Raw genomic sequence first — 26494 nt, forward strand, 5'->3', positions numbered from 1 at the left:
GGGGGCGTAGGGCACACGTGTGTTGTGTGCCGTTTGTTCGTTATTATTATTTATATTGAGCGAAACAAAAAAAAAAATAAATACCATACAGGACGATGTAATATATTATTATTATTATTGTTTTTTTGTTCTCGTTTGTCCGATGTAGCACGCTTACACACGCTGCGTCGCCGCACCACTCTCGTTTTATATTAATTTATATTTATATTTATTATAATAATACATTAAAAATAACAACGACATAACGATTGCGCCCTTCGTCCCCTCGCGAACGTGCTCGGTCATAGGTCTCTCGGCTCCGCTAGCCTACATCATTGTTACAATATAATAATAATACATTGTAATATACGCGCCGCGTTCTTTGCGACGCGCGCGTGTCCGTCTATCGATCGGCGGAGGACGTAGTTGATGACAACGATAATATTAATACCTAGTCGTGCCATAAGTTCTGTCCTTTATAACAAGGAGTATATTTAATAAATAAAATAAAGCAAATATAAAAAAAATCTGATATTATTTATTCTTTATTAATTTAGTAGGTAACTATAAAAACAATAATTACTATTCAAAATGTACACCATTTACATTTACACACTTCTTTAAACGATCTGACAACTTGTATACTACTATACGCATCACAATTTTAACGTTATTAAGGCAGATGATTTACCAAATCAGTTTTTAGTGATTCGACATTTCGAAGAAGTTTAGAGCAGGCCTTTTCTTCTATACAATACTTCATATTAGATACTCCAAATAATTGAGTTCTAGACTTCCTGAGAACCAATCTTGAGCTTCGATAAATTCGGTAAGTTTATCTCTAAGAAGTGTTGTATTGTTTTTTAATATGTTTGTAATCAATAAGCATTTACGTGAAAAATAATCTTACTACTCAAAAGTTGTAGATACAATACTTAGTTCCTAGATACAAAGACATTATTGAAGTTTTATCGCAAAATATTTTTAGAACACTGATAAATAGAGACAGAACTTATGGTACGTCTAGGTAATATCATTTGAACACCTTGCACCAACGCGTGCTATGCAGCCCCACCGCACTTTTTCGTTTAGAGCTTTTCTCTACGACGACTGATTACAACGGCCGTTCCTCCTGCGCACCGGTAGGTACTTAATTTATTTTAGCATCCTCTCGACATCGATTTTATAGTGTAAGCAGCATCAAGATTTCCGGTATTAATATTATTATATCGGCGGGTAAAACGGTTTTTTTTTCATATCATTATTTGTTCGCCATTTGTAACAAGGTAATTGCGAAACACTCGACGTTTCTCCGCCACATATTTCTTATCCCCGTGCATTCGAGACTATTGTAGAGTTTTGGTGAAATTATTTATTTTTTTTTAATCACTGCGAGACGGACAATTACATTATAATGTATAATGTAAAATAAGATAAAAAAAACTTGTTAGTACTATATAATATTATGTATTATGTTATATTTCTTACACATGGCTGCGTTGTATTGTACGAAAATCGACTGTTTGTGTACCTATTCTTTGTATAAGTGTCTTACGACTTTCTTTTTGGCGTTACTAATATGTATCAATCACTGTGCCCGGAAATATTTGAAGAACTTATAGTGTTACGCACACAATCAAAACGAACATCTTCACAAACTGCTATAATGTATGATATTTTTTCGGTTTTATTTTCATTTATAAATGTGCTAAATTACCGCTATATAATCCATCTATATGTTGTAGTTATTTTTATTTTTTATATTGTGTACATAATTAATATATATATATATAGTTGTATCCTAAACAAAGAAAAACAACGTCCCGAAGTGAATAAGCGATTGTATCCTAACAAATAATACTATTAAGTGTAGTTTCAAAGGTTTGGTGCGTGATAAAATGTTCTGTGATATTGTATTCACATTTATTCTGGATCTTCTATTCGATTATGTGTGCTTGTTGTCTAACACACGCATCACAAAAAATACCAATTGGCTATAACTCTGCTTTTGGGAGTACCCGCGCTATCGAACCTGGAAATTCGGCCAAAAAATGAATGATACGTCTTGGCAGTCATAAAACATTGGCTAAGCTTGCAAATTAACAGTCGTTAAAAATTCTTATCGGCCATCATGTTTTTTTGTGTTTTTTTTATCTAATGCTACCAAATTAATGCGTTCCGCACCGGTTCGCTTCGTCCGTCTTTTGTATAATATAAAGCTGTAATTCGCATTGTTTTTTGCGAGATACTATTAAACTACATGTGTATCTACTGTACCTAAAGTCGGACCATTACATGTATAATACCAAATACGTTATGACTTACGACATTCAAAAACGTACAATTAGTTCTGCTAGTGATGTTTTTATACAATAATAACAATTATTTTCCTGAAAATAAACGCACACTTGTGTATATACAGATGGCCTGATGGCGTGAACACACTCAATGTAGTCGCGTCATTTTATCTCCCGATAAAAATATATAATTTTATGTGCAACTTCAAGTCACGAGTATCACTTCTCCGTGGGGCACCGTGCAAGCGAAATTGAAATGGATCTTCGAGCGAGTTTTGTTTTGAGCATGTTTACGTGGTCGGCGATTTTCGTGTATTAAAGTACGTGTATATTCGCCGTGCGTGCCATATCCTTCAAAAGTCTCCCGATCAAAAACAAACGGAACCATCGTATATTTAAAGCTTTTTGGCTCTTATTCCAGACATACTTTGTGAATATTTGGCATCGGGCGTTGTTGGCCCGAATATCCGAGGTTTCCGTTTAAAAACGTACATGCGGACCGGGCCCGGCCCCGGGCGGCCGCTGCAATGGTGGGTATAGTGGGCTAACGGGGAGGTGGGGGTTCGAATGATTTTGGCCAGAAAACGCTGGCAAGGATTATTATTGAAAAGTGGCCAGATGGGGTGGAAGGGGGCACCGAGTCAGAGGCAGTTTATAAAGAGAGGGTCACATCGTCGTTTGGCAATACGATTTCGAAGTTTGGCAGCTCCAGGAGTGCGCGTTCCCAGATAAGAACTCAAAGTTTGGCACTCCGCGGTGTGGATAGGTGCGTGGTTGTAGCGTTAGGTGTTTTCGGGGAACGCGCGCCACGTATTATCGTGTGCTTAATCGTAGTCGACGAGGCCAAAGTCTCAGTGTATATAATATGTACGTGGTGTGTGTTTGGCAAAGTCTGTCGTTTAGAGCGGCTAGGCGCCCCTTTTAATATGACGATAACTTCGCTTACATAGCGTCAGAAGAATAATAAAAAACGCAAACTCTCATGGACCAAATGTACGATATAATGTATTTTAATATTACGACACTGTTTCTTGCCGAATCTTCACGGTCGTTGTCTCCCGTGGTGCAATAGCGTGCTGCAGTAAATTCCTATGTACCGTTGTTTTCTGAGTTTTCTCCGTATTTATATTGCACATATTATATTATTATACAGTATATTTACACCCGTGTATTATATTATGTAGGGGAGGGTGCAGCAGTCAGCTGATTATCGTCGGATGGAACGAATATTTGTGGTGCTGCGGTAGGGTGGTGGTGGTAGAAGGGACGTACGCGTGTTTTCCGGAAATGGAAAGAGAGACGGCGAAAGACTGCCGCCGCGCGGAAGAGAACGAAAACAACAAACCGTCGACTTTTACTACGCTAACCCCGCTCTCTACACCAACCTGTCCACCGCCGTTCGACGGAGCATTCCCTCCTCGTCTCCACCACCGCCTACTCATCTCTCCGCTTCGGATCGCATGACCTCGCCGTAATACGGACCATGCTTCCCCTCCACCGTCTCCGCCACACTCACCTTGACACGGTTTTCATTCACTCTTGTGTGTATATATATATATATATATATATATATACACTACTTTATAGTATATACTGTGTATATATATAATACGTACTACGTTGTCTACAATACTATTTACGTGCCTATATATATATATATATATATATATACCGCCCCTCTCGCGTATTTCGGTCCATTCATCGTATATATACTCCATGGCTGGCTGCGTGTGTTAAAATATCTCCACGACCTACACACAGTCTTTTAAACGTTCGTCTGGTTCTATATCCGTACTCACACCTACACTTTTATACTATATAGTAGGGAATAATATCGTTATATGTAGGTAGCATTTTGGCTACGAGAACGAAACGATATTATAACGTATCGTGCGTTTGACACTTACTTGACGAAAAATACGATATTGTAAAACAAATAATACGAAAAAAGTTGTACTCAGATGTATGTGTGTGCGCGTTTGCGGCGCTGCGACCAGAGAGTCCCATAAGTGCCTACTGGCAAGCGCGGCGATGGCGATGGCGGTGTGTAAAGTATCGCGCCGCCCCTCGGACTAGAGATCAATACGCACCGAAAACTCGTGTGCACGGTCGGTGTCTTTTTTTCCATCGTTATTAATATTATTACCGACTACTTTTTTTTTTTTTTTTTTTTTAAATTATAATTATTTTTATTCGTCATCGCCCCGTGTCCCCTGAACGACATCGCCGGCGTGCGCCGACGTACTTAAAATAATCATCACGAGTATAAACACGACACGATATTATTATCATACGATCGCGGCTATTTAGTTACGCGTGTTCAAGACAGCGGACAAAAAGGTTTTTTCGGGTTCAAACACAAAAACGAACACCGTTCAACCGGTCGGAATTAATTTTCTTTTTTTTGTATATCTATCAATTTTCGTTCTTTTCCGCGTCCACTTCCTTTCACGACCCGTGTCGACCGTGGTCGTGATTACATGTGTATCTATATGTGTGTGTGTGTGTACGTTTGAAGAATACCACCTCGTCGTATTCCGCGGCGACGGTGCAACGTTGCCGGTCTTACACGACCGTAACTTTTTTACGTTATTCAATGTGTATGCGTATAATATATAAAAACGCGATGATGGCGTCGTCGTCGTCGTCGATGCGGGTGCAGCGGCGGTGCAGTAGCGACCGCGGCGGTGGATGACGACGACGGTCTGTTGTGGGTGGGCGGGTGAGCGGGCGAACTGGGGTACGATGGCCTTGACACGGCAACACGGCCACTGAACCTGTCCGCCGCCACCGCAGCCGACACGACAATAATGACGTCACTTTTGTTGTTTTTTTCACTCATTTTTTATTTTTTATTTTTGTCGTACATAATAATCCTATCACATTGTCGTTATATCACGACACGTACGTGTGAGTGCGCGTGCACACACACACACACACACACACACACATTCACACGTCTGATATAATAATATAATATAAATAAACGTAAATACACGGTCGGCCGAGATGATCTGTACCGGACGCGTTGTCATCCCGCCGCGTGTGGGATGCTGCGTTGCCGGTGCCGCGCACACGAGACACGCACGCGTCAAGGACGTCCGTCAACACGAGGTCTCCGGTGCCTTATTTCGTATGCGTAGTGTTATCATTTTACGTGTGCTCTACACGTGGTCTCGACCGGCAAAAGAGTGAGGACGATGCGCCTATGTCCGGGCAAACGAAAACGCAAATGCCCCCCCCCCCCCTGCCGGCGGGAGCAGAGCAGGATCTAATCGACGCGCGGCTGAGGAGAACGTCGTCCCAAATGCCGCTTCGGCATTAGGCGTATATATATAGTGCGTCCAGGAGGCCCACGGGGGGAGGTATTTCTCAGTCGGAGACTTTTCGAACTTCAGCTCCGCACACGTGTACGTCGTCTCCAGGATCGCCGTCGTAGTATTTATGTACAAACGCAATATGTATACCGTTGTAAATTGTTTTATGTTTATATGTATACGCAAGTATTATTCGAGAATATTTGTGATATGATTATATAATTACCGTTCGTATAATACATGAGTGTGGTTTTTATGTTGAAAATTCCATCACTTGCCCCGCGACGACGAAGAGAGGAAATCAGATCTCGACCTCCTTATACATATATAAGCAGTATACAATGCTTAGGTATTATTATTGTAGGGTCATGTATTGTAGTTTTTCCTTTGAACTGCACCTCAGCGACAGTAGACCACCTCCTCCACCAATACCCCTCAACACCCACCGACCGATCTGACTCTGTTGGGCGTGTATACGACCCTAAATATCTTTTTCTTTTATGTACAGCATGTATACAAAAAAACTTTTATGTATTGATTAACAACGCAGTCATTTTTCATTTGCTCTTTCACTTAACTGTCGGTTCTCTGAAATTCCTTGGGTCGTATTGCGTGGTAAAGTATATTGTATATACAACCCTGCAATGGTATAGTAAAAAGAAAGGAAAAAATGGCTTTGGAAATCCGTCGGTGTCAATCTTTGTATTGTTTTATAATCCAAGTAATAAAGCCGCACCTCGTTTTTATTAAAGCCCTAAAACAAACGTTGAAAATTTAATGTCCACGGCTCTTTTCTTTTGCTTTTATTGCCGGGTTCCGAATAATTTACAATGCCGGATCAATAGTCCTCTTGGGTCCCCTGTACGTCACAAATCCCCCAGACAAATGTATGTGAAAATCGCGTGCGCACAAGTATTATTCCAATATATATATATGTAATATTATTTATGTATATTATGTTATGTACGCACGGTGCCTATATATATATATTTAATTTGCTTAAAAATGATTTTTAGCATCATACGCTTGCGCATATTCATTATACATTTTATCGTTGTTATTTCGTATCTTACAACACCACAGCGCGACTCATCGTAAGAATATACCGGCATTGTATAAATCTATTTATATGGCTTGAAATTATAATTTCCGCGAAATTCTCTCCCTCTCCCCCTCGGTGCCGTGATTGTTAATGTACTATTTAATATTATTCTTTCTATAATTTTTGACGTTGTATAGACACTAACTATTATGCGTTTGTCGTGTTTTAGGATTTCATCTTAGCGGAGTAGTGTGGAATCAGAGGCCAGGATCGCCATCTTACAACCATCCTGACCAAGAAAACAAAACACACAAAGTGTCGGTCAGCTTTGACAGGTAAAAAATACATAATATACGATATAAATATTTCAGAACACTGCATGACATCAAAATTATTTTAATATAATCAATAACTGTCTTAATAATATAGGAATGTGTTTACATATATATTATAATTTACGCGATTATATTATGTTATTTATCATGACGTCTCGTGTTAGTATACCGTCATCCGATGTTGTTAAATTCCTGTTAAATACACAATAATATTATAATATACTTGTGTAGTCGTATTTTTATTTTTTTTATTCTCTACGCCTACTTTAAAATCATATATATTATTATACTATATTTAATTTGTTCACGGAGATAGGTTTAAGACTGGTTTGCCACTCAAAAATGTATCTGTTTCGTGATTACCAAAACTAAAAGGATGTTATAGGGATATTATATACGTGCGTTTATTATGTTGTGTACATCTGTGTAATGTCACGTACCTACATAATATTACTCTAGTACTCGTATATTATGTAATATTCATGTCATTTAATATAGCTTTATATATTATATGACATTATTATGGTATTGCAAGGTCCGAGAGGGAGGAAAAAATACCTACGTAGTCTGTGCCACATTTATTGTTTTTTTCAAACGCTCGACGTTATGGGCCATCATTTTATAATTCGCGTTTGAAGTGTTATTTTCTTTCTTGTCGACAATACTTCAAAATTACATAATATATAATCTAAATTACTTAACAAAACCCAACGCTAAGTACCTAGGGTTGGATTTTAGTAGATTACTGCGTCCATTCGTGTCGTATTTGAAATGAATTTTTTGTTCGGTTTCGTTGTGCAGTTGAATTTTAATTATATTCATGTAGCATTCATTTTGAACACAAACACAATTTAAAACAAGCGTGCGCAGTGCGGCAATGCGCGCGCATGCCGCATATTATAGGTATTTTCTCGTATTACGTTGATTTACCATTTTATATTTTCACTGTGTCGTTTATTATTTGCATAAAATATATTATTATTATTAACATTATATTTACATATACACATAAATACGTATTTTGTATGTGCTCGGAACATTCTATTTTCAAGGTATAACTGTTTTACGCGATGATGTTTATCGAGGAAAAAATTGTTTAATATGTTAACAAGCCAAACTATTGTGTGTTAAAAATACTTTTTTAAAAAATTTAAAAATTATTTTATATTGAAAATTCATAATCATATTGTTATCATTATTATCTCACTCGGTTGAATAACTATACAAGTCGAGAGAAAACCTCGTATACTCCTCTTACTCCTCCAAGCGGTATATACAGGTATTATGGAAAGTGTTTTATTTTTGTTACGCGACCAATTTGATTGCGAATTTTACAACGTTTCTTTGTTTGGTTTGATTTTATGATTTTTTTTTTTTTTTGTCTGTATGCAGGTGCAAGATAACGTCAGTGACATGCAGCTGCGACACAAAAGACATATTCTGGTGCCCCCACGTTGTGGCCTTGTCCTTGTACAGGATACGGAACGCGGACAGTGTCAGGCTCAGGGTCCCGATATCAGGTAAATAATATATATGCATTACACTCCATCGTAATTTTTATAATAATATTATTACTTATTATATAATATAACAGTGATTTGATATTATTATGTTGCCACGCGGAAACTCGTGTGATTCGTGCAGTATATGTATGTGAATTTTTAATGTTACATTACTACATAAATGAACCGTAATGTGTGTGACAATTATACATTATACATATCACATATTTCTATAATATACACGTAGCACATATAACATCGAGAAGGAATATTTAATAAATAGATATTATGTTTAACTATTAATAAAATTGCGAATACGTCCAATTTCTTGAACGACGACCAAAACAAAAATATTATAATGATTTAATATTATTAGATTATTATAATATATTTATCTTAATGTGGTGTTCACACGCGAAATGTGAAAGTTTTCGAGACAATATCAAAATTGTTGGTTTGCAATAATTATAAATATGAACAATACGCGGACCAGCGGTTGTTACGACTTCTAGGTAGGTACAGCTATTGTTGAACGGGAAACCAATGTCTTCTGGTTAGAAAATTAAACGAAATTGTATAAGAATAAATTTACCGAGAACCGTGAATTTAAATGTGCCAAACTAAACCCATGGTTCTATTCGTAAATTTCCATCTTTTGATCGTCATCATGGTATAAAGAAACAAAATAAATAACATACTGGGCGATTCTTTTATCAAACAACACTCATTATTTCAAAATTCATTATCGTTTTAAAAAATATTATTTATTGTAATTCATTTTCAAATTTTTATTTTTTTAAATAACAATTTGTTATTAACAATTATTTTTAACTTACATTTTTAATTTCTCATTCTGAAGCAGAATATTCTTAGGAGTATTTCGGTACAAAAAAATCGAAATTCAGACTAGTAGTTTATGAGTTGTAACTTTAATCAAAATTTAGCAGAGTACCCCCCTCACTAATCTACTATGCTCACTTCAACTTAAAAAAATATTTATTAAACAAGAGTAGGTAAATACATCCAATAATAAAATACTACGATGACAATAAATTGACATAACTCGTATGCGTGGACAAGACGTACAATTTGAGTAGGTTAAAGCTTACAAAATCTTTATACCAACACCTTAATATGTACTACCTTACCTTTGTTATACTTATTACTTACGCTATGATTATGTATGTGGATGTTTTCGATTAAATGCGTCTGTATCAAAATTCATAACTGTTGCATTCACAGCGGCCTTTAACCGGAAAGTCCTATTTTCTAAGTTTTGGATTGTATATTTTATTTTTTTCTATATATAAAAATAATATCGATATAACCTGGTATATTGTTATAAAAACGTTCGTGTATGTTTCCAATCACCATGTATTATGAAAAAGTCTGTGTCTTATATATAGTGACATCAAAGCCTATTTAGATAATTATTTATTTTTTAAATTAAATTTCTAGTATTGATATTGTTATTTATGTTGTATCAAAGGAAAATGTTTCATTTTTAACAATCTTTGAAAATAAATAATCCTCGATGTTTTCGGTAAACAATGCAATTCATTCAAACATCTTATTATACATGTAATGACACTAGTTGTGCATGTTGGTATTCCTGAGTATACAGAAATTAGAGAGTAATAGTTTTTCATATTAAAATGCTAATTTAAATACCTACGAATGTCATATCGACTTCCGTAGTTGAAAATATACCTATAATATTATTATATTATCTACCCACGTACATAGAACTGATTAAAGTATTAAAAGACCAATAGCGCAAAACAAGTTGACTGAACCGGACTAGGTTGTTTTTAGGACAACGACTTAGTAAAAATAAATATAAAACATATGTATGAAGATTAATTTCTCCACAAAAATGCACGTATTCAATAAATACTTTAAATAAAATTAAATACTAAAATAAATAAATATTTTTTAGTTGTATTAAAAAGATTTTTACAGGAAAATTTAAGTGTTTTTTTTTGTTTTTGTTTACTGATCTTAAAGAATATTAAATGGGATCGATTGTTATTTGACGCATATTTATATTGATTATTTCACATTTTCACCAGTCAATTGATTCCTTTTATATTATATACTTACGCATATATGTATATATATACATGCATTATAGTACATAGAACATTTCCTTTTTGACACGCGGAGACTTGTTTATTCGACTGAAAAACATTTTTAACCACCCTATCTCCTCATGCCATGCACAACGTAAGTCACAAAATGAGAAAAATTATTAGATTTTTAATTTCGAAACGCTACTAGAAGATAATAAAATAAAATAAGCTGCAGAAAAAAAACAATAATCAAAACACTTTTGATTCACTTATGAAATAGATGTTGCGTAATTGCATTTTACCGATCGTTATAAAAAAAAAAAAAAATAAATAAATAATTAAATAAAAAAAAGTAACCACATCAAAACAAGCCTTTAAAATTCCGTTTTTAAGACGTTTCAGTTCGGTGCTCATTCGTGGCGGCGTGGTTCGGTAGTGCGGTGACGTCGACGGGTTGCGTAAAACTTATTATACACACCCGGACACATGGCGTAACGCCCGTATAAACGCTACCTATGAATTTTTTTTCGACAATATTTTCTCGGAGATGTCAATGGTACGTTGGTTTTAACCTCAATGTTTTTCCCCATTCTTTTCTGATAACAAAATAGATTGGTCACGGGACCAAAACGAAACTGGCGAATCCAATATCCTTTTCGAATGGGAACCATCGTTTTGGAAAATAGGATAAAAACAATCTAATTTATTTTATTTACTGCTATTATTTATAGAAATTTTTAGAAGTATAAAAATAATCGTATAAAATTCTGTTGTCGCCAAAAAATATGAAAAGTGCCATCATAATATATAAATATACATTATGCTTCTACCTAAACTGAATTTCGTGTATGGGACACTATTATTGCGAAATAAGAAGTTAGATTTCTGAAAAACTCTTGATATAATACAACAATAAACAATATATTTTTTTCTTATGTATTTACTACTTATTCAAAATCATGGTGACAATAGCATGGTTAACTATAAATAGCAGGAAATTTTTTTTTTTAATTTTTTTTTGTCATATTAACTTTATAATATGTATTAGTACATTTTAATGCTTTAAAAACTTATAACGCAGTTTTATAATAGCTACCAATGTGATCGTAAATAAAAAATTTTCATTATAGGTGTTAATATCATAAAAATTGCTTTTTAAGCATTAAATATAGCTAAAAAAAATGTGAAGTGTATTTACTACTGTTATGTATAAAATAGTCAGTTTATTAGTTATACAACGTTTACTGATTATCTATTTAAAACTCTGTTCATTTTTACATATACTATTATGATTATATACAGTTTATTCAACTGGGTTACGTATTATCAATATTTGTTAATATTTCCAATTTACTAATCTAACTTTAAAAAAAAAATTGTGACAATCTTCATACAATTTTTATAATTTATTATGTTAGTTACAGCATTAAGTAAGTTATTTTTTTCAATGGTTTATTTAATATAAACAAAAATATTGATCTTATAAACAAAATGTTTGTTTAGGTTATATGGTAACATATTCATTTCTATTCATTTTTATTCATTATTTAATCATTATATATCAATGTCTATTAATGTTCTTAAAATTAATTTGTATGAATTAACTAAAAGTTTGTGGGTAAAATTGACGATAGTTGAGGAATTTGATAATTCTTTTAATATGAATCAGCCTATGTTAGATTAGATTAATTTTCTTTTTGTTATTGATTTGGTCTTTTTATAAAATTATTTACAATAAAGTTCATAGTTTATCGATAGTGAATTACATTCAATTTTTCGTCCTAATTGGTGTTATAATAGGTACCTGGGATTCGCCTTAAATTGTTATTTTCATATTTTTTTCCGTGACATCATTCTTCTCTTATCGTCCAAAACCAAAATGGATATGATACTAATTATATATTATATAGTCTTATAATATATTGAACATATATATATATATATTACAGGCGATTATAAAGTGGCTCAGAAAACATGGATTTAAAAAAAGTAAATTTTGAACTCAAACCAATTTCATTTTAAAAACAAAATCGTAGAGTATTGTAGTACAGTACGGCATGGATTAATTATGTAATATTTTTTTTTCAATATAATATCATAGTTACGTCTATATTAAATAATTTAAAAATTAAAAAAAATTTCTGTGTATAAAATCACTCTTAAAAATACAACAAATTAAAAAGGAAAAAATTTTTGAGCATTATAAAATAAAAAAAAGTTAAATTTAAAATTAGTTCTACCAATTTGTTTAGGTTATTAATGTATTATAAATTGACCATATATAGTTTCAGGAAATGCTAAATGATTTTTAATGACACATTAAAACTGTTTATAACTATTATAACTACTCACTATTTTATAATTCTTTATTTATTTAATATTTATAAAAATAATAAACTATATTACACTATAAAATTATAGCATCTTAAAAAAGGTTATTTCATCTTTTGTTCCAGTCTGTTAGGCTTAAATTTACTTACAAACCTAACCATCACATTGTACTTAATATAGAAAAAAACTTATTGAGACTGAAAGACATTATGTTGTTATAATATGACAGCCGATACTTGAAGAAATGTCTTTTGACCTTAACATCATATTAAATTTTAAGTAACCATTTTTCAGGAAAAGTTTCTTTTGCTTTAACCGTTGAAGTAAAGGGAACGTTAAAGTTTAACGCATTAACGTAGATAAATAATATAGTGTAATAAATAGTAAATTTTACTACGTATTATTGGGACTTTGAATCGCCTTATACTTATGGCTAAAGATTAAACCACCTAGCACTAGGCTTATATTATTTTTAATTAAATGAAATATAATAATTGGATTGAATTAGATCTCCCACGCCCAATTATTTATCTATTTCGTAAAATCGTTTAACAAGACAGAAAGCACGAACGTCTTAAACCTTGTAGTCATTGTAAATATTTAGTTGTTCTCTAGCTGTCGGCATTACGCATAATATCCGATAATTAAATATTATTCTATCGCAATGACGACACCATTTCGTGAAATCAAGTATTATGTAATTTCATTTATTAATTAAGAATAAGCAATATAGCTGTTATAGATACGGAATTATAATAACCACCATTATTGTCCTGATCGTTTTCTAGAAACCCTGTTGCAAATGGACCGACAACAATTGCAGAAGTTCGTGCAGTACCTGATATCCGAACACCACACAGAGGTGTTGCCCACAGCTCAAAAACTGGCCGACGAGATCCTACAGCAGCGTTCCGAGATCAATCAGATTGCCGGTGAGTCATCGTTCTTATATACATTTACACGATAACGTTTTGTTATACTTATCATTTCATATCGTTTATTTATTTTTTATAACACCGTATATAATGTTATACCGTGTTCGAGCCAGCGATCGGCGAGCGCGCGCACACATTTGTACCGTCCGGTCTAGATCGTAGGTATATAGTCATTTTCACCGCGCGCGTATTATATACGTACATTATTATATATTTTGTACACATTTATAACTGTTGAGGGAGTGTACACGCCGCAAGAAATATTATTTGTACCTATGTCCGTATATCACGTGTGTGTGTGTTAAAATGTATAATAGAATAATATACGTTAGTACGACCGAAGTTTGTGTGTGTGTGTGTATACGCGCTGTGTATAGTTGAAAAAAGAACTTTAATGGCCTGCGCCCGAGAGTTGTGCCCGACGACTGCAGCGCGCATAAAAGGGGAGTTCCATTTAGTTTGACACCACCTGTCAGCCGTGAATAATGTATTTAAACAAACAAAAAAAAAAAAACAGTAACAATGGTCTTTTTTTTCGAACGAATATTATTATTATTATTATTATTGTTGTTCTGCGGTGCGATCATCGTCGGGATCTATCTATCTATCTGTGGACCGCCGGTGCACACTATCATATTATTATTTTCATGTACTTCGCATATACGGACGATTTTTTTATTCCACGCACGTCGTCGTTGTTTGTGTGTTTGTTGTTGTTGCAGTCGTTGCCTCCGAAATATACGCGGGAGGGACAATGACGTTTTTTTCATCTTCTTTCTTTTTGGAGAACAAATTAAAAGATTGTATTTATACATATTATAAATGTTGTATAATAACGGTTTTTAACGTTGTAAAAATATATTATATGCTACACACACGGCGGCGCAGTCGTTATCATTTCATCATTCCCTTCTCTCTCGGCACCGGTTTATTATATGTATCCGACCAAATCATATTTTACTTACTGTGTATCTAGTGTCAGATAGCTGGGTTGTCTTTTTTTTTTAACGAGCAAACTGCCATAAATGTTGAGTTTCCTAATTAAGACCAATGCGACAGCTCTGGAATGTGATAATGCCTATAACAGACTAATATATACCTGACTTAATAGCCTGAGAATGTAGATTTTAACACAATTTTTTATATATAAATATGTATAGTCAACATTTTTGGTCGTATAACCTGCATAATATTAGCTTTACAAATGTTTATTAAATTTTGCTTTTGGTTATTGAAGTCTTAAAAGTCAATTAATTTATTGTATTTAATGAAGAGATACGTGTAAAAATATGGCATTCCGTGTTATAATGCAAACGACATAAGCGCTATCATGTTTTTCAATTTTCCTGCAGCATGGCTGAGTATATAGGAAAACGTGGCGGTTCATGCCTTAAATGTTGGTTTTAATTTTTTTTTTTCAATTTAACTAATATTTTTACGAACCGATAACCAAGGGCTAATATTATATTTAAAAAGTTACTCTTACGATTTTTTTTTAATCACAAATTGAACAAATATTGTATAGTATTGCATGTCTTTCATTCTACTTCCACCCTGGTTAGGTTATTGATAAGCAACATTTGAACATCCTCGTTCAACTAGATAACGATATAAACAGTAAACACTCTGGGTGTATTGGTTTTTAATTTGAATCATCTGTAATAGTACCTACTAAAATACTTGCTTAACCAAGTTATATAAAAAAAAAAAAAAAATGTTTTTTAAACATAAAAACTCGACTTGAAACATGAACAAAGATCATAATATTGTATATATAGCTGCATTTTATTGACCAACGACCATATTTTACTATATTTGTGCGTTTAAATTAATGAGATATATCTACAATAAATTATACATCAATTTATGATTACTCTCAGTGGCGAGCGCAATTCATTTATTTATTTATTTTTTTATTCTCAAAACATTAATTTTAAACTTCCGGCCAATTTAATTATTAAAATAGGTGGTTTCACTAATTTACTTGCGTAAGTACGATTGTTTTTAGTACTTCAACCATTGCAGTCATCAAAATTTTCTATATAATAATAATAACTATAATAAGTTTTTGTTCTGGGCTATTCAATAAAGCAACTATAGTGTGAACGGTGACTAAATTCAGTACCTATAAACCAAGCATTTGTCGTTTTCAATCACTTGGATATTATTATTATAAAGAAACCATAAACCATAAATCGACGTTTTTTCAGTACCTACCTATTTTCACTGTAACGTGTAATACATTTCCATGTCATTCAAATGTATAAAGTACTTGTATAGAAATTGCACGTTTGAAAATTATTTTTTGTATTATCAAACAATCTTTACGCTGCAAGGGGTAAATCTATAGAATTTTGATGTTCCTCTATAGGTATGTACGAATGGACATATATTTTTGACTATATTACAAATCGGACTTCTTATACCACCCGCAGCGCGTGTCTTAAACTTAGTGCAGGGCAAATAAAAAGAAAAATGATTTTTGGTTGTGTATTGAGAAGACATTGGATGGGTGGTTTAAAATTTGATAAATGAACACAATTCCGAAAAGCGGCCCATTATTGCTGCTACAGTGCACGCGTTGTCCCTCGGCTGTACTTCGATCCAGATGTCTCAAACGAAAACCATATAATATTTATTATTTCTTTTATCTACCAGATGCACGCTACAATGTAATAATCTAATACATATAATGTTAATTTAATTACAGTTTTTACTTTATTTTTTTTACTCAATACAGTAAGACCCGAGATTAAAATGTTGATATTTTTTTTATTGGTAATTAATAGTATATTATAGGTATTATATAAGTATTATATTTATAGAAATGAAAATATCCCATTAAGTTGAGTTGTGTTGGCATCCGTTATTTTATCACAATATAATATGGTATTTTAACCTATATAAATTATTTTTATTATCTCGGATAATACTTTATATTATGTTTTATACACCCATTCTTATATTATATTTTATAAAAAAATAAACACTTTTAATATCAACTGTTATTAATTAATTTTGAATTGTTTCTATATATAACAAGTTATCAGGCTTGTAAATTTCGTGTCAAATAAACAGTACCTATAGTTGTAGTATTCTTTATATACTGTATAGTAATTGATTGTGTTTGAATTAAATTTTTTATTCAATATAGACCAAATGTGATCTATCACTGCATTTAACCTACTTTATAAAAAAAGCCACCGTATGCACACTGTACATTATAATATTCACCTGTTACGTATAACTATATCGTATTATAATATAGTCCTGACCTCCAATGTACAATATAAATTATAATATAATATAATGTAATATTGCACGAATAATCAAATTGCTCACAGGATAATATAATCATGTATAATGTATTGCTATGTTATATTGTATATACGCTATTAATGGCATAATATTACTATAATAGGTTCGTCAGTAGAAATGATGTCGTGTTGGAGGACAAACAATCAATTTATTATTATTTTTCAAATGGATTAATAACGTACGCATTTCGAAATCGAAATATCAAAACATAAACTCCCAAATTTTCTATAGAGTTAAAAGAAAATATAAGAATGCTGTGGTTCGCAAAATAACGTATAATAGTATTAAATATTTTGTATTGTTTGTTCATTAGAAATACGCCTCAATACTTATTAAAAACAATAAAAATATATAAGTAAATCCGAGCTAAACAAATAAAAAATATTAAAAATATTTTGATGTAATATTATTAAAATTACTTTGTGTAAGTATACATAAATAAGGTGATAACAGAAATGTTTTAAAAAGTATTTTTTCTATGTTATGCGCAGATGACTTGGTTTATGAAGAGGTGTGGTAAATTGTCAAACATGTCTTTAATCATAAAAATGTGTGCACACATACAAGACCATATTCAAAACAAATTTTCTAAGGGAGAAATTTTATTCAAAAATAAACTTATGTTTATTTTTTAAGTTAATGTAATCCGTTAAAATATAAACTCTTAAACCTTCTTTTAGCAAGTAAACCATATAGTATATAACTGTTATTATCGTACGTGTATGAAATGTTTCTTATTTGTTATTTTGCAATAATAATGCCTCCATTTTTACTATTGCTTCAGTGCATTTCCCACGCGATGGTGGCATATGAACGACAAACAAATTCTCGCGACTATAATGTATTTATTCACACTGGCCATTCTTACGATCTTCATTTCTACTATTAAATACATATTGTCGAGATTCAAGTCCTTTTAGAAAGCACCCATTAGTTGTACAAACATAATCTGTCCACCATAAGTAGGTATAGATTCGTCTTGTACGAGGTAAAAGTGACCTATGCAGTTTTGGAAACGACAGGGTCTTATTTTTTTATATAGAATTTTTGTTGTATAGTATGTAGGTATAACTAGTAAAGTTTTTTTTTTAAATTATTATCAACGCTGAATACATTTTGATTCTGATAGCTGTTGTAATTATAATTATTCATGTATATTTTATGAATTATTAGATAATTTTTTTTTAATATCATTAATATTTATACAAGTAAATAATTTAGTTCTTATATCGTAATAACGAATTGAAATAAATTTTTTGTAGACTCTACCTATTGGCTATAAGTATATTAGTAATTATATACAGTTCTTGAACGCGCCTTATAATATATCAATAAATAGTACGAGTATAATTAATGTGCCACAAGAAATATGGCATCATATTCATAAATAATGTGTGGTCTTGGCTAAATATTAAAACAGCTTAATTTAAAAGTAGATCTGGCATGATAAAACGTATTGCTGATCAGTTTTTAATTAGAATTCAATTTTGTAATACATTTGAGATGAAAAAAAAAGTTTCACAATTTAAAAATATCTATATAACGTTTTTTAATTATATGTTTTATTTTAATTAATACAAACAATTCTCTTTTCAAATATCCGTGTTATAAAAAATTATAGGAAGGTACCTACATATTTTATTACACTGTTTAAATTTTTTAATTAAAATGCTATGAAAATGAATTTAGATGAAAAATAAGATTTAAGAGTCGACTAAATTTAATTGCAATTTGTATGAAAATTAAATGAAGAGTTGTGTTCTATTTTTATTTTTTACGTAAATTATACGCCGTGTAGACTAATAAGATTCAAAAATGTACAAATTAAGTAAACTTAAAGCAGTAATTAATCCAATCATATTTAGTCTTTGAAATGTTTTCTACTGCTTCTTGTAAATTCGATGTAATTTTTATGATTATTTTCAAGAGATAAATTATTAATTATTACAATAATTGAATAATTTTTAAAAAAAATACTTCGTCGTATTAATATAACAATAATTGTTATATAACTATGCATACATTTCAATGACTATAGCTATTGTTCAATAACTTGATATCTAAAAAATATATACCTATGTAACAAATTCGTCAACCAATAGCGTCTCTTTGCCACTGACCTTTTTTTATTTATTTCAAATATTGAAAAATAAAAAACACGAAATGTATAAGTGGCATTGATCATTGCGTGTTATTAATCAATGTTAGTAGGTAATTATGTATTATAATTATAGTTAGTGGCTGAGTTTAAAAAAAAGACAAAAATTTATCGAAATTTCGGGTTATACCTACCGGAAAACCTTATTTATTAATTTTCACATCTATATCATATTATTTCGATCACGTTATCTAATACTGCGGCACTACATAAAAATAAAAATGTGCTCGTAAAAATAAATAAATAAACGGTGTTATTTATTATATTTTGTATATCACTGGTTATATTATACGTGAGTAGAGTATCTGCTGTAATGTACTGCTGTACGGAGACCGAACGGTATGTACCTAATAACAGAACTGTGGTAATATTATATTATACATTAGTGTGTTGTACAAACGTATACATAAGTGGAATCCATGTTTCTCGGGCAACAATAAAAACGAACGAAAAAAGTAAATTTTTCTTCGCCACCGCCTCCGTCGGTTGGTCGGTCAGTATATATAAATGTATAAAATAGTATTAGTGTGTATATAGTGTATAATATAATATATATATTATGGGTACGCATAATTTGTTACACTTTCTAGTTGATTAGTGTGTAAGTATCCGGACCAATGACGGTCGTTGGTGGGAGTAGCCGGAAGAAGGGGAAACCGTCGGAGAGGAAAAAAAGTTATACGGGTTTTTTTTTCTTTCTATTATTATTTCGTCGACGCTATTTCTTCCGTCGCACGTTCCAGACCAACAGCTGCCCCTGCCAGCCACCGCCACCGCCACCAACACCTCGCGGACAGTGGTGACCGGTGTAATATTGATAATAATAATACAACGCCGCCGTGCGTGCGTATATTATATAAATCGATCGGCGGCGTTTAGTGTACGTATTATATTATAATATTGTATATTATTATAAAATGTCTCGCCGAGAGCTGCTGTGCAGCGAATGAGGGCTAGGCCGGACCCACGTAACGCACGCGCTACAAGCAATTGCACTAACTATAATATCCGGTGTTGTTTCTATTGTTTTCCACGTATATTAATCTTGGCACGGTCGGCCCGGCAGTGTATATATTTAATATTTTCGTCCCCTCCTCTTCTATAACTCAACTCACAATATCATATTATTATTACATTGGCCGACTCGTTTACAATAATTATATTATCGTCGTCGTCGTCAATCGAACGATTATCGGATATCTTATACTGCGCGTTCTCTTCGTCATATTTCCGCCGCCGAAATAAAGAAGATTACTTTATTTGTTCTTGTGTCCGTTTCCCGTAGCGACGTGTACGATAATAATTATATTATTATAAATAATAACGATGTTATGTTATTCACAGTTCGTACCTATGTTATTTGAATTTCTGGTCTCGCCGGATGCGCGTAAGCTCATTATAATGCTGGGCAAACGAGTTATTTGTGTGGAGAGGATCAAATATAATATTTTGCCGTGAAAAAAAAGACCTTACAAAAATTGACTTTCACGTTCGGCTTCGCAATAATACCGGAGATGCAGCTTATCGCTGCTGCTGTCTTCACACGTTGATTGATTTTTGCACTCTTAGGAGTAATGGTCAATGGGGAACATCATCGATGTGATGATATTCATCGGTCCGACGGAGGTTTTGAGAGCTTTACATTTTTTTGGACGGGAACAAATAATAATAAAATTAACAAATAATTCGGGTTTTCGGTTAGTGTAATAATTCATTGTTGTGTATTGTTGTAGGGTAGGTTTCCATGGACGTTATTATCATTTTTTTTTTTTTTTATAAATCGATGGCGACCGGTTTAGTCCGGTTTATTCGGACATGGACACACACACACACACGAACTATTAAGTATAGGTACGCATATGCGTCTTCCGTTTCTGGTCATGTGTACAGTGCAAGTATATAGTGACGTTATTACGATACACACTAATAATATAAGAAATATTGGATTCGTGCGTCTCCCCGCAAAGTCGTTGTCGTCGTCGTCGTCGTACGGTTTGTCGGGGCGGTGAGAATAAGGGGGATGGATGGTGATGTCGCGGAGAGAGGAGATGGAAAAAAATCTGAAAACCGGTTGTCGTCCCGTCGAGTGTCAGCGTTTTACCAATTAATATAATATATATTGTTTTTTTTTTTTTTTACGTCCTTCACCCGTCTTGCGTACAATGACGCCACCGCAGCCACTCGCGATAGGCAACCAAACGGACACTTTGTCTTTGTCTGAACATACGTAGGGTGTGTGTGTGTGTGTGTGTGTGTGTGCGGGTTGGCTGACTGGCTTGCGTACCGTGGGATCGTTTCACTCGAAATCGATTACAGACCGCCGCCGTCTGTAAATCATTACGAAAAGAGGGTTGTGCCTAATTTTCGGTAAATTTGATTTATCGCCGCCTGGTGTGCGTGCGTGTGAGGTAGCGAGAAAACGTGTTCACGAAACTAACGACAGGGCCCAGAAGAAAACGTTTCACGAACGACATTTCATTTATGGCCACAGTCGCGCGCTGCATGTGTAGCGTTTTCGCATCTCCACACCATTCCTGATATAGACGGCTCGGAAAACCAATTAGCGTCGTCGACGACCCGTCGCCGTGCGTTTTCCTGAACGGTTTTCTGGTATAAGAAAAGTGTATTTCTTTCGGTTAAACTTTGGTCACGAACTTATCTTGGAGATCCTAACCAGCAGGACCTGCAGTCGTATGTTACGACGTTATTAAACTACTATTATTGTTGTTGTTGCCGTGTTATTCGGCAGGACGCGGTAGTGAAACGAACTTATGATTTTTACTACCCAGGAAATCGACAAACGCGGTTATTCTTGTCTCTGTCTAACGTCTCGTTGTCGCTGCAATTTTGTGTTGTGATACGATAGCTGACGAAATTCGTGTCACGGTGACAAGGATGATAATGATGATGAAGTTGTCGGTTAGGTAGTATTTTATCGTATATAACAATTTATTTGATATAGTCGTAGTTCTATATTATCGAGTTCAAGTTGGGGCGGTATTATAAATATAATATTATACGCTCCGATCACGGTGAACCATTTTATAAATAATATTTATGCCGCTCTTGTCACATAAAATAAGTATTGGTATTAGGTATGTAATAATAAAATACTGCCGGCTCTCTCTAAATATACATTATAAAATCACGTATTTTTTTATTTATAATATAGAAGCCAAACTTGTTCTGCTCCTAATTTTTTTTTTTTTTATATAGATTTAATTATGCGCCTAAAGGACTCGGGGACTATTATAATATCAATTCGGGAAGCCCACAAAACGATAGCTATATTTCTCTGGCTACAACGAACGCCATGTGTAATTGGGGTAGAATTTTCCGACGTTATTACTCTGTATAATATAATATATATATTTTTTAGTATTTATTAACGATACGTAGGTTTTTTTTATCTTCTCTCCCCGCCGCAGCCACAAATGTAGCTTTTTCTGATAACTTTCCCTTCGTCGACTCGATTTACTTCTATTATTGCATGCACACTATATATTATAATATAGGTACTTATTATTATTTATTATAAGACTATATTTTCAGTCGGAGCCCCTCATTATGTTTCTGAATTTCTTTCATAACCGTATGCTGATATCGCGTAGTCGATTCGCACGCGTATTGGATATAATATATAAATGTTATGTTTGATATTGAAACGCGTTTCCTCCACTGTTAAAAATAATATGCGCGCGTTATATGATCTCGATAAAAAAAACCGTTTCCTTGACTTTTATGTTTTCAACGAATTTGCGAAAACTAACAATACGGTTTTTTCCTTCCAGTACCTATACGCATACAATTTTTTCATTCCTAGTGAAAACGATCAAATATAGTGCAATAAGCGAGTTTCTATTCCTTTATTTCCCCCTCCCCTCCCCCACCAAACATTCTATTTCGTTATATTTATCACATAATATACGCTATATTAAATATTGTTGTATTAGTTACCTATGTACGGCTTGTACGCGTGTAATCAAACAAGCAATCGTCGTATCGTTCGGATAAGTACCTCGTATATTGTATAAATTAACTTTAGAACAGCTATCGACCGCGCACGACACTGCGTGGTATAGAACTGTTAATTTCAGGTGATATACTCGAATACGCGCGTGCCGGTATTCTGAAGTCGTCGTGAATAATAATAATAAACAACACGTAGCCATAGCTCGTCGTGGTATCGGGTGGGAGGTCATAATATTATTATTACTCATTATGCATACTACATATATAGGTAATAATGTGCAACGGTGATAGCATAGCCAGCGATTGTTGCGCGATCGTATCGAGTAATCGGAAATAGTATAAAATAACAACAACAACTGCGACGACGACGACGATGATGATAATAATAATAATAATAATAATAATAATAACACGACGTCGACGTACGATGATAATGAAAATATTAATAAAAATACGTGTTGTGAATTTTTATTTTCGACGAGCTGACGGTGTTCGTTCGCTTACAGCGTTCCCGTTGTCGCCTGCCGATGCTGATGAAATACATACTTTATACCTACCTACCGTTATGATTACAAATGAATCGCTATTCACGATCGTTTGATATTATTTATTATCGATTTATTGCTGTCCACGAGCGTCGTGGTATGAACGCATTTTAACCGTTCGATGTTTTCCACAGGAGCACCCGACCCGACAGCAGGTCCGAGCGCGGACGACGAACACACTTGGCACTTGGACGAAGAACAGGTGTGCGAACAGGTCCGGTCGTACTTGACGCATGGCAGCTATTACAACGCGAACAAGCAGCTCAACTCGTTGTTCGCTAAGGTGCGCGAGATGCTCCGGGCCCAGGACTCAAACGGCGCCCGGATGTTGACCCTCATCACCGAACAGTTCTTGTGCGACCCGCGGCTGGCCCTGTGGAAGTCTCAGGGTACGCCGATCACGGATAAATGCCGGCAGTTGTGGGACCAGCTGGGCGCCCTGTGGGTGTGCATCGTGCTCAATCCTCACTGCACGGCCATTGACAAAGGCCAGTGGAAGACGTTGCTGGACAAGTGGACACACGTCGATATATGCCCGCCCGAAGACCCCGACATGCTGGCCCTGCCTCCCGCCTTCAACGACGTGAGTATTTGTATAATAGTATAACCCGCGAATATCCTCTCACGCCTTTGAAGTTATAAGATTAACAAATGAAGCTCTCGTAAAATAAAATCGTTAAAAAAAATCAATAGCTTAGCTATATTAATAGAATGTTGACGTTGACCGCTTATCGATTTGTTATATCATTTTAGAGAAATCATCATCAGCCGCCCGAGAACGGTTCAGACGACGATGTGGACAATATCAATTACAGACCCTCATCTCGATCTAGCAGATCCAGTCCGAGGTACAGGAGCAGTTATCCTAGCACGAGCCAGCGAATCAACCGTACAATATTTCACAGGTATAATTGCAGTTGCACACTATTTTAACCGTTTAACGTGAGGTTTATAAAGTATTCGTACTTTTTTTCGAAATTCTAACTATTATAATATGTACTATAAATCATAGGAAAGAACATATTATTAGTTACATACTTATATAATATTATTATATAGTAGATTATGTGTTATTAATTTGTCATTTTCTTGCACAAGAACTGTATGTAGCGCTTTCTCAGACGTCGCTAATCATTTATAAACGAAAAAAAAATTATATACCTATCAAATTAAGAGTGATCTTAAGTTTGTATTTCTAGGTGGGTATAAACCTGTGTTCTAATCACTCGTTCTATAAACACATTACATAATAATTATATTATAAAATATTATTGCTTTTTACAATATATTTTTTATTTTAAAATTAAATTCCGTTACCTATAAAATATTTCAATCTTATGTCGATGACGTTTTTTCGCCGACTTTTCTGTTACGCGTTGGCGCCGTGCATCAAGTCTTATCATTTTTTTTTCCATTTTAAATGGCGATTGGCAGGACGACGAATATCTAATAAATTCATATTAATTTAACGTTAACTATCCGATATATCGGTTACCCATCAATGACGTCGAGCGACCGGTTAAGTTTTTCAAACCCCGTCTCCGATTACTCGGCACGGCTGCGGTGTTTGTCGATAACATTACAACCGTCACCAGCTAACTCTACGGGTTTTGTGTTTTCGTCACAGAGCTTTGGACGCGGTGAGCATGTCCTGGGACAACATACATCTGAAGAACGTGCTGTCCAGCGACACGTACAGCAGTCACATACCGGACAGCACGCAGTCGGGCAGCTTCAACTCGCTGGGACAGCCGCTGTGGCACGAGGCGCTGGCCACTTGCGCGTCGCGCGTGGACGCGCTCCGGTCGCACGGACACCACGCGGCCGCGCTCCGGTTGGCCGTGTGCGTGGTGCGCACGATGAAGCAGCAGCAGCTGGACGCGCAGCGGCGGTGGCAGGAGAGCCAGAAACCGCCGCCGCCGCGGTGCCCGTCCCGGCACTCGAACCCGCCGACCCGGTGCTACGAGCTGCGTCCCGCGCAGTCGTGCTCGTACGACACTTATTCGCAGACGCGCCCGTGCTCGTCCCGTTGCGTGTCGTGCCCGATGGTCGGCGGCGGCGGTTACGACCGCCTGTCCGCCTCGTCGTCCGGCGGCGGTCCGCCGTCGTCCTCGTCGTCGGCCGCCGCCGCCGCGTCGTCGTCGTCGTCGTCCGCGTGCAGCCTGTCCCGGTGCGGTTACAACGACTCGCGGTCCGGTTACCCCGGCGGCGGGAGCGCGGGCTGTTCCAGTTACCGGTGCACCGCGTTCACCGACGCTCCCCGTCCCAATCTGTGTACCGCGCCCAGGTGTAACAGCTATTGCACCTATTACGACAATCACCCGCCGCCGCGCACGCCGGGCGGACCTATGTCCGGTGGCGGTGGCGGCATGGGCGGCGGCAACATGGGCGGCGGAGGTGGCTCTTCCGGGTACCGGTACCCGGAACGCACGAACAGCCGGAACGGCGGAAGCAGTTCCCGGGGCAGCGTGGGCGGTGGTTCCAACCAACAGACCGCCGTGCTGCACAACAGCTGGACCGAAGGATGGGTCGGCCACCCGATGGACCCGATCGGCTGCCTGTTCGACACACTGACTGATGCATCTATAGTTCCTGATCCAAATGTGCCTCATTCGCCGTCGTCGTTTTTCGGTATGTGTAAATGTTTATTATATAATGTCTACATTATCGCCTTAGGCATATCATCGCTCC

General features: G+C 35.1%; 1 protein-coding gene across 1 annotated transcript in view; it reads left to right on the plus strand.

The window, feature by feature from the left end:
* The window catches only part of LOC112597039 (zinc finger SWIM domain-containing protein 5-like), a 58345-nt gene that overhangs the window by 21264 nt on the left and 10587 nt on the right, over positions 1–26494 (plus strand). Inside the window, exons 2-7 of the mRNA XM_025342948.1 lie at positions 6865–6970; positions 8363–8490; positions 13664–13807; positions 23938–24386; positions 24557–24708; positions 25431–26434. Coding sequence (XP_025198733.1) covers positions 6865–6970; positions 8363–8490; positions 13664–13807; positions 23938–24386; positions 24557–24708; positions 25431–26434 — 1983 coding nt within the window. The remainder of the gene's footprint in view (positions 1–6864; positions 6971–8362; positions 8491–13663; positions 13808–23937; positions 24387–24556; positions 24709–25430; positions 26435–26494) is intronic.

This window comes from Melanaphis sacchari, unplaced genomic scaffold, assembly GCF_002803265.2.
Source record: "Melanaphis sacchari strain LSU unplaced genomic scaffold, SCAv2.0 Contig36_pilon_pilon, whole genome shotgun sequence".
Taxonomy (NCBI): Eukaryota; Metazoa; Arthropoda; class Insecta; order Hemiptera; family Aphididae; genus Melanaphis; species Melanaphis sacchari.